Source organism: Rhinopithecus bieti, unplaced genomic scaffold, assembly GCF_001698545.2.
Source record: "Rhinopithecus bieti isolate Rb0 unplaced genomic scaffold, ASM169854v2 scaffold_13621, whole genome shotgun sequence".
NCBI classification, from domain to species: domain Eukaryota; kingdom Metazoa; phylum Chordata; class Mammalia; order Primates; family Cercopithecidae; genus Rhinopithecus; species Rhinopithecus bieti.
The window spans coordinates 190,070-200,196 of record NW_016807522.1 but is presented as its reverse complement, the minus strand read 5'-3'; the positions used below and the strand labels follow the sequence as shown (position 1 = coordinate 200,196).

Sequence of the window (10,127 nt, the reverse complement as noted above, 5' to 3'; positions counted from 1 at the left end):
CTGTCTAATAGTGACAGTGGGGTGTTAAAGTCTCCCATTATTATTCTGTGGGAGTCTAAGTCTCTTTGTAGGTCTCTAAGGACTTGCTTTATGAATCTGGGTGCTCCAGCATTGTGTGCATATGTATTTAGGAGAGTTGGCTCTTTTTGTTGAATTGAACCCTTTACTACTATGTAATGGCCTTCTTGGTCTCTTCTCATCTTTGTTGGTTTAAAGTCTGTCTTATGAGACTAGGATTGCAACCCCTGCTTCTTTTTGCTTTCCATTTGCTTGGTAGATCTTCCTCCATCCCTTTATTTTGAGCCTATGTGAGTCTCTGCATGTGAGATGGGTCTCTTGAATACAGCACACTGATGGGTCTTGACTCTTTATCCAATTTGCCAGTCTGTGTCTTTTAATTGAGGCATTTAGCCCATTTACATTCAAGGTTAATATTTTTATGTGTGAATTTGATCCTGTCATTATGATGTTAGCTGGTTATTTTGCCCATTAGTTGATGTAGTTTCTTCCTAGCATTGATGGTCTTTACAATTTGGCATGTTTTTGCAGTGGCTGGTACAGGTTGTTCCTTTCCATGTTTAGTGCTTCCTTCAGGAGCTCTTGTAAGGCAGGCCTGGTGGTGACAAAATCTCTCAGCATTTGCTTGTCTGTAAATGTTTTTATTTCTCCTTCACTTATGAAACTTAGTTTGGCTGCATATGAAATTCTAGGTTGAAAATTCTTTCTTTAAGAATGTTGAATATTGGCCCCCACTCTCTTCTGGCTTGTAGAGTTTCTGTTGAGAGATTCACTGTTAGTCTGATGGGCTTCCCTTTGTGGGTAACACAGCTGTTCTCTCTGGCTGCCGTTAACATTTTTTCTTTCATTTCAATCTTGGTGAATCTGACAATTATGTGTCTTAGAGTTGCTCTTCTCAAGGAGTATCTTTGTGGTGTTCTCTGTATTTCCCAAATTTGAATGTTGGCCTGCCTTGCCAGGTTGGGGAAGTTCTCCTGGATAATATCCCGAAGAGTGTTTTTCAACTTAGTTCCATTCTCCCCGTCACTTTCAGGTACACTAATGAAATGTAGATTTGGTCTTTTCACATAGTGCCATATTTCTTGGAGACTTTATTCATTTCTTTTTACTCTTTTTTCTCTAACCTTGTTTTCTCACTTTATTTCATTAATTTGATCTTAAGTCACTGAGACCCTTTCTTCCACTTGGTTGAATTGGCTACTTAAGCTTGTGCATGTGTCACGTAGTTTTTGTGCCACGGTTTTCAGCTCCATCAGGTCATTTAAGGTCTTCTCTACACTGGTTATTCTAGTCAGCCATTTGTCTTATCTTTTTTCAAGGGTTTTAGCTTCCTTGTGATTGGTTCGAACATCCTCCTTTAGCTCAAAGAAGTTTGTTATTACTGACCTTCTGAAGCCTACTTCTGGCAGCTCATCAAAGTCATCTTCTGTCCAGCTTTGTTCCATTGCTGGTGAGGAGCTGTGATCTTTTGGAGGAGAAGAGGTGCTCTGGTTTTTAGAATTTTCAGATTTTCCGCTCTGGTTTCTCCCCATCTTTGTATTTTTATCTACCTTTGGTCTTTGATGTTGGTGGCCTACAGATGGGGTTTTGGTGTGGATGTCCAAAACACCACACCAAGGGTTTTGTTGATGTTGATGCTATTCCTTTCTGTTCATTAGTTTTACTTCTAACAGTCAGTTCCCTCAGCTTCAAGTCTCTTGGAGTTTGCTGGAGGTCCACTCCAGACCCTGTTTTCCTGTGTATCACCAGTGGAAGCTGCAGAACAGCAAATATTGCTGCCCGATCCTTCCTCTGGAAGCTTCGTCCCAGAGGGGCACCCACCTGTATGAGGTGTCAGTTGGTCCCTCCTGGGAGGTGTCTCCCAGTTAGGCTACATTGAGTTCAGGGACCCACTTGAGGTGGCAGTCTGTCCGTTCTCAGAGCTCAAACACTGTGCTGGGAGCACCATTGCTCTCTTCAGAGCTGTCAGACAGGGATGTTTAAGTTTGCAGAAGTTTCTGCTGCCTTTTGTTTAGCTATGCCCTGCTCCCAGAGGTGGAATGTACAGAGGCAACAGGCCTTGCTGAGCTGCAGAGGGCTCCACCCAGTTCGAGTTGCCCTGTATGCTTTTTACCTACTCATGCCTCAGCAATGGCAGACACCCCTCCCCCAGTTCGATCTCAGACTGCTGCACTAGCAGTGAGCAAGGCTCTGTGGGTGTTGGACCTGCCGAGCTAGGCATGGGATATAATTTCCTAGTGTGCTGTTTGCTAAGACCATTGGAAAAGTGCAGTGTTTGGGTGGGAGTGTCCCAGTTTTCCAGGTACACTCTGTCATGGCTTCCTTTGGCTAGGAAAGGGAAATCCCCCAACCCCTTGTGCTTCCTGGGTGAGGCAACACCCTGCCCTGTTTCAGCTCACCCTCCATGGGCTGCACCCACTGTCCAACCAGTCCCAATGAGATGAACCAGGTACCTCAGTTGGAAATGTAGAAATCACTCGTCTTCCGCATTGGTCACACTGGGAGCTGCAGACCAGAGCTGTTCCTATTTGACCATCTTGGAACAGATGAAAGTTCCTATACACTTCCTTTTCCCCCTTACATCTTGTATAAGTATGATACCTTTGTTAAAATGATTAACCAATATTGATATATTATTATGAAACAAAGTCTGTAGTTCACATTAGTGCTTTTTTTTCTGTTGTACAGTTCTATGGGTTTTGAAAAAGGCATAATGTCATGCAACATTTCAGTATCATACAGAATAGTTTCTCTGCCCTAAAACTGCACCTATTCATCCTTCCTCCTCCCTAAACTCCTGGCAACTACTGTCTTTGTACTGTCTTCACAGTTTCATTTTTCCAGAATGTCATATAGTTGGAATCATATAGTTTGTGGCCTTTTCAGATTGGCTTCTTTCACTTAGCTATATACATTTCAGGTCTTCCATGTCTTTCTGTGGCCTGATTTCTTTTTATTGCCAAATAATACTTTGTTTCTTTTTTTTTTTTTTTTTTTTTTTTTTGAGATAAAGTCTCACTGTGTCACCCAGGCTGGAGTGCAATGGCTCCAACTCAGCTCACTGCAACCTCCATCTCACAGGTTCAAGCAATTCTCCCACCTCAGCCTCCCAAGTAGCTGGAATTGCAGGCACATGTCACCATGCCCAGCTAATTTTTGTATTTTTAGTAGAGATGGGGTTTGCTATGTTTGCCAGACTGGTCTCGAATTCCTGACCTCAACTGATCCACCTGCCTTGGCCTCCTATAGTGCTGTAATTACAGGCATGAACCATCACACCTGGCCATATTTCATTGTATGAACATACTACAGTTCATTTATCCATTCACTTATTGAAGAACATCTTGGTTGCTTACAAGATTCAGCAACTATGAATAAAGCTGTTATAAATATCTGTGCAGAAATTTTTGTGTGGCTATATGTTTTCAACTCATTTGGCTTAATACAGAAGAGCATGATTGCTGTATCACATGGTAAGAATATGTTTAGCTTTGCAAGAAACCGCCAGTCTGTCTTCCAAAGTAGCTGCACCATTTTGCATTCCCATCATCAATGAATGACAGTTCCTGTTGAGCCACCTCCTTGTCAGCATTTGGTGTTGTCAGTTTTGGATTTTAGCCATTCTAATAGGTGGTAGTGGTACATCATTAATATTTTAATTTGAAATTGCTACTGACATATGATGTGGACCATCTTTCCTTATGCTTATTTGCTATGTGTATGTTTTCTTTGGCAAGGTGTCTGCTCAGATTGTTTGCCCATTCTTTAATTGGGTTGTTTTCTACTGTTGAGTTTTAATAGTTCTTTGTGTATTTTGAATGTAAGTCCTTTATCAGGTATGTTCCCTGCAAATATGTTCTCCCAGTCTATAGCTTGTATTGTCATTCTCTTGACAATTCTTTTGCAGAACAGAAATTTTTTAATTTTAATGACACAGAACTTATCAATTGCTTCTTTCAAGAATTGTTCTTTTGGTGTTGTATCTAACAAGTCATCACCAAACTTAAGGTCATCTAGATTTTCTCCTGTGTTATCTTCTAGAAGTTTTACAGATATTCACTTTTCATTTAGGTCTACAATAAACTTGGAGTTAATTTTTGCGAATGCTGTAAGGGAGCTTCTAAGGGGGACATACACTAACTTCTTTGAGAGTGGGGAGGTGATTGTGAAACTCTTAGCTGGGTATTATAGTGACCCCAGATCCATCAGGAGAGCCCAACGTTCAGAAACCCATAGTGGAATGTGTTTCACGCATACACGGAGGAGAATATGCAGTCATATGCTCACATGCACACCTGCACATGATCACACACATGCATATGGTTGTCCTGATCCAGAGTTGTCCAGGCATTCTCCGAAAGTGGTTCTCTCCTTCAACTTCAACTTCTTTAAGAGATACAATGACAGAATGTCATTAACATTAAAAACTTCTGCTCTGCAAAATAATTGTCAATGGACTGACTCTGTATGTCCATTCATGTCTTTGTGTCCCTGGACTGACTCTGGATGGGCGACAGTGGCCATACCTGGTAGTGAACTCAGACTGCACCCTGGTATTCAAAGCGTGCTGAGTAGGTGAGAGTGTGGGCAAGTGTGCAGTGAAGGAAGGACAGCCGCCCTTCAGGTCTCCGGAAAAACCCTCAGGACAGGGATGTTCAGGCCGTGTGATGCTGTACTTGCTGTACTAAGCTGTTTTACTTGAGGAATGGGTGCTTTTTAAGAATCTGTCCAGAGGGATATGGACACAGACCTGTGTTCACAGATTTTCTGGGCACTTACGTTTTGTGAGACATGAGATAGAGACAACTTTCTGAGCCTCAGTTTCGTCACATGTAAAATGGGCATGAGTGCTGTTCCCCTTCGCAGAGGTTTGTGGCAATTAAGTGAGGTGAGCGTGCAACGCTTTTTGAACAAAGCTGACATGGAGGTACTTGTTCAGGAAATAAGAGCTGCTAATATTACTACTCTTCATAGCATACTGTAAGGTTTCCCTTCCTCTCATCCCAGCTCTGAAGGACATCATCAAAGTCAACGGAGCCCCTTCTGTTTCTTCTCTTCCCTCTAACCACGTCGCCCCTTCCTTTCCCCCATCCTGCCCCCATTCTTAACCCCGCCCTTGCTCCCGCCCTTTCCCGGGCCCCGCCCATCAGCCGTGCACCAGCACAGCCACGGCTCAGCGGGGCAGGAAGCTCATGGTGTAGTTTCGTGGGATCGTGGCAAAGCCCACGTGTTTGGGGGACACATCGATGTCCTCAGGCGACTGGGGGGACTTGAAGCGAAAGTTCTGCATGATGGTGGTGAGGAAGAGAAAGAGCTCCATTCTGGCCAGGCCTTCTCCGAAACAGTTCCGCTTTCCTGAGGAGGAGAGGCGGGAGGGGTGGAGGTGAAGCCCACTCTCAGTGCAGCCTCGCCCCACTACCGACCTCCAGCTGCGGCTCTCCCAGGGAGGAGGGGTGGAATATCATGGCCTGAGAGACTTTCAGAGGAGACTGTGATCCTCCCTGAGCCTCAGTTTCCTTCTATAAGAGATGTAACAATGGTGAACCAATATTGATATATTATTACTAACCAAAGTCCACAGTTTACATTAGGGTTTACTCTGTGTTGTACAGTTCTATGGGTTTTGAAAAAGGCATAATGTCACGCATCCATCAGAGATGGGGTGATCCATGCCAGGTGTAGCAATGCGAGGTTTAGATGCCCCTACCTGCCAGACACACTAGCAAATATGACTGCTGTGCTGTGCCGTTATCTCCTTTTCAGGGATCTGAAGAATCTGCTGTGTGACCCTAGACAAATAAATCTATGGGGGAAAAATGTTTCCTTCCCTTTTGCCTGGGCGCAGGTATTGGGTTCTTGGTACTTAAGGGAGTATCAGCTGGTGGCTCAAAGGTAGATTCTAACAGGAACTTCCAAGCTGGAGAAATACCAGGCTACACCACAGAGAGGGGAGCTGGGTGAGGGAGGCGCCTGCTGGTGTGAGCAGTGGCCTGGCAGCAAATAGTGGTCTCTTACCGATGGAAAAGGGCAAAAAAGCATCACTCTTCTTAAACTGCCCCTTCTCATCCAGGAAGTGCTGGGGATTGAAGTCCTGGGGGTTGGAGAAGAACCTGGGGTCTTTCAGCACAGAGCCCAGCATAGGGAACACTTCGGTGCCCTGGGAGGGAGGAGGAAGGTGTGTGTGATGAGGAAGGTTGGGGGATTGGTGAAAGTACACAGGGTCTGGAGGGAGAACTAGGGTGTCCCACGTAAGCGGAAATGGCAGGCATGGAGGAGCTGGGGTCCTCTGAGGAAGAAATTTTGGGGGATAGAAGGTTCATGTCTCTGAAACAGGAAGTTTGGGAGACATGGGGTCCATGTCCTGCTAGGCAGGGTGTTTGGGGGACCTGAGATTTGTGTCCCTAAGGCAAAAGGCCTCATGGAAAGGGGGCTCCTGTTTCTTAAGACAGGAAATTTGGGAACATGGGGTGATTCTCCTGATACAAAGAGTCTGGGGAGATGCAGGACTCAGGAGTCTCTAAGTGAGAAGGTGGAACGGATGTGGTGGTGGGGGAAGTCTTTTTTGACTGATTGAGGGAGTGGGACAGGGTCTAGAAAGCTTCTAATGGGGGTGGGATGCTGGGGAAACAGACAGAGGCTGGAAGTCCATGTAGTCTGGGGGGTGGGGGGACAGTACCTTAGGGAGGAAGAAATTCCGAAACTTGGTGTCCTTGTTGATCCTGTGGGCCAAACCCATGGGGATCACGTCTCCAAATCTTTGGATCTCGTGGATCACTGCCTCCATGTAGGGCATCTTGACCCGGTCCTCAAACTTGGGCTGCCGGTTCTTGCCGATCACTCTGTCAATCTCCTCGTGGACCTTGGCTGGGGGAAGAGGGGGAATGTGTTTAGGTATCTAGGGGTCTCACAGCAGGGATGATAGTCTGAATAGGTAAAACGGGGTGGATGACATGGCTCCATGTATGACAGAGGTAGATCATTCATAGCAGACATCAGTCATTCGCATTGTTGGAGCAGGATCCTGTTTACCAGGTCGTGCCAGAATCACAGTGGAGGCACAGGGAGGAACTTAGGGGATGATCCAGAGGAGCGGGTAATGGGGCACTCAGTGGGCTTGGGACAGGAGTGACTGAACAATCACTGCAGACATTTTCAGTATTTTAATAGCCAGTGAGACTCAGCTGATTCCTATCAGCTGAATATTGCCCTGTCTCTGGACAGCAAGGCACGACACAGGGTCCTGGGATCTGGGACAGGTGGGGACACTGCACCAGGGTCAGGGAGTTTTGAGGGTCTGGGGCCCTCCACTTCCCTCCCCCTCCAGTCTTACCCTCCACCTCTGGGTGCTTCATGAGCAGCAGAAAGCCGTAGCGCAGGGTGGTGCTGACGGTCTCGGTGCCCGCAAAGAAGAGGTTCAGCGAGGTCAGCACCAGGTTCTTCAAGTGGAACTCCGTGTTGGGGTTCTTCTCCTCCTGCAGGGAGAGGGGGCTTTAGACCAAGCTCACTTCCCATGCTCTTGGGCCCTTCTAGGGCTTTTTCCTTGGATTTTCCTCCCTTTGGTCCAGACCAAAGGTGGAAAGAGGGACCCTAGATCTGCCAGACTTGCTCCACGTTCCAGCCCTTGCCCTGGCTGCTGGTTTTGGCCAAAATGCTCTTCCTTCTCACCTTCTTTACCTTGCTGACCATCTGTCCTTTAATTATCAACTTAGCTGTCAGTTTTTTTTTTTTTTCTTATACAGACTTGGTCGTGCCAAGTTGTGCAGGGTGTACTCGAACTCCTGGGCTCAAGGATCCTCCAGCCTCATCCTCCTGAGTAGCTGGAACTGCACATGCACATGACCATGCAGGCTCACTTGTTTTTAAAAAAATAATAATTTTTTTGTGACAGGATCTTATTCTGTCACACAGGCTGGACTGCAGTGCCATGATCTTGGCTCTTTGCAACCTCTGCCCACCCTGGGCTCAAGCTATCCTCCCACCTCAACCTCCTGAGTAGCTGGGACCACAGGCATGCACCACCACACCCAGCCACTCTTTGTATTTTTTGTACAGACAGGGTTTTGCCATGTTGCCCAGTCTGTTACTTTTTTAATGGTAGGAATATTTAGAAAGAGAAGGATGAGGAGAGACGAAGAGAAAGTAGTACAGAGATGGCAAGACGAAGAGTCAGGAAAAAAGAGTTTTTCTGAGATACAAGCACAGAATTTTAGGCAACAGCATCCTATTTCTTCCCTAAAACAATCTTGAAACTCAACTGTGGAGGCATCTCCTCCCTTGATCCTTTCTCCCTGAGCTTCAGACTCCCTAAAGCCTTCCCACATGGGAGACTGACGTCCAGATGGAGGTGGGGACCCTGCAATGTAAAGCCAGGTCACCTGTCTACAGAGGTGTGTCTGATAACCAGGGCGTGAATGGTTAGAGAGCTTGGTGGTTAAAAGCACCAGCTTTAGGCTCAGAGACACCAGCCTTTGAGCTTAGGGAACCCAGGCTTCCTCGCTTTGTGACCTCAGTTAAGATACTTAAACTCGGCCGCGCCGGTGGCTCAAGCCTGTAATCCCAGCACTTTGGGAGGCCGAGACGGGCGGATCACGAGGTCAGGAGATCGAGACCATCCTGGCTAACATGGTGAAACCCCGTCTCTACTAAAAAATACAAAACAAAAAAAAAACTAGCCGGGCGAGGTGGCGGGCGCCTGTAGTCCCAGCTACTCGGAGGCTGAGGCAGGAGAATGGCTTAAACCCGGGAGGCGGAGGTTGCAGTCAGCTGAGAACCGGCCACTGCACTCCAGCCCAGGCGACAGAGCGAGACTCCGTCTCAAAAAAAAAAAAAAAAAAAAAGATACTTAAACTCTGTGGGCCTCAGTCTCCTCATTTGCACAATTGGGGCCATGATTGAACTTCCTTCAAGAGCTGTTGTGAGTGTTCAATGGGGGACTATCTTAAAGCACTTAAAGCAGTGCCTGGCACATGGTAGTGCTGCAGAAGTGCTTGCTATTCTAATTCACATGCGCAAGTCTTGCCTGTGGGTGAGGGCTCAGTGGATGGAACAGCGGTGGTTGATATAGTTGGGATTGTGAGGATTTTTTTTTTTTCCTGAGAGTCTTGCTCTGTCACTCAGTCTGGAGTGGAGTGGCATGATCTCGGCTCACTGCAACCTCTGCCTCTCACGTTCAAGCCATCCTCCTGTCTCAGCCTCCTGAGTAGCTGGGATTACATGCGCACTCCACCATGCCTAGCTCATTTTTGTATTTTTAGTAGAGATGGGGTTTCACCATGTTGGCCAGGCTGGTCTCGAACTCCTGACCTCAGGTGATCCATCTGCCTTGGCCTCCCAAAGTGCTGGGATTACAGGCATGAGCCACTGCGCCTGGCCAATTGTGAGGATTATTATGACGAGGGCTTTTTGAATGGGCCTGTGTTGTCTGCCCGCCCCACTCCCAGCCTGATTTCCCTCTGCCTGGCTTTGCACCTCCCCACATTGGCTGCAGGGGTGTACCTCCTGCATGCGGATGAGAAAGGAGTCGATGAAGTCCCGTGGGGAATTGGGATCCAGCGTGCGCCTGTTGTGCTCCACCTTCTTGGCTATGAAGTCCTCCAGCCCTTGCAGCTCCTTAAAGGCCTGTTGCTGTGGTCCTGGCAGGTGTTTCATCACTGAAGAGAACATCTCATAGAGCTGGGGTTGCAGAGAGAGGATGGGAAGGGAAGGACAGTTGTCAGGGGGCAGGAGCTGATGGGAATGGGACTTGTTTCATAGTAAGGAAGGAACTGAGTTAAAGGCATCTGTCCAGGTGTTTAGGTATTTCAGTGGGGTTGGATGGGAACTTATATCTAAGTTTTCACGTGGGTTAGGTGCCAGGGCCACGTTCTAGTAGTTTCGGTGAGAAGAACTGAGGCATATATCCAAGTTTCAGGTATGCAAATGAGGCTGGATTGGAGCACACATCTAGGTGTTCAGATATTCACGTGAAGTTGAATTGGAAGACACCTGACCAGGTGTTTAGCTACTCAGGTGTGGCTGGTATGAGGGGAGTGTCACCTGTCTAGGTATTTGGGCATTCAAGTGGGCTTGGTTGGAGACAACTACCCAGATAATTTTTGGGTCTGAACTGG

The 10,127-nt window shown here is 46.9% G+C and overlaps 1 protein-coding gene across 1 annotated transcript in view; it reads right to left on the bottom strand.

The window, feature by feature from the left end:
• Window positions 1–5,145: 5,145 nt before the first annotated feature.
• CYP2A13 (cytochrome P450 family 2 subfamily A member 13) overlaps window positions 5,146–10,127 on the bottom strand; it is an 8,203-nt gene continuing 3,221 nt past the window's right edge. Inside the window, exons 5-9 of the mRNA XM_017882688.1 lie at window positions 9,514–9,690; window positions 7,349–7,490; window positions 6,695–6,882; window positions 6,034–6,175; window positions 5,146–5,373 (exon numbers count right to left, since the gene is read on the bottom strand). Coding sequence (XP_017738177.1) covers window positions 5,192–5,373; window positions 6,034–6,175; window positions 6,695–6,882; window positions 7,349–7,490; window positions 9,514–9,690 — 831 coding nt within the window. The 3' untranslated portion in view covers window positions 5,146–5,191. The remainder of the gene's footprint in view (window positions 5,374–6,033; window positions 6,176–6,694; window positions 6,883–7,348; window positions 7,491–9,513; window positions 9,691–10,127) is intronic.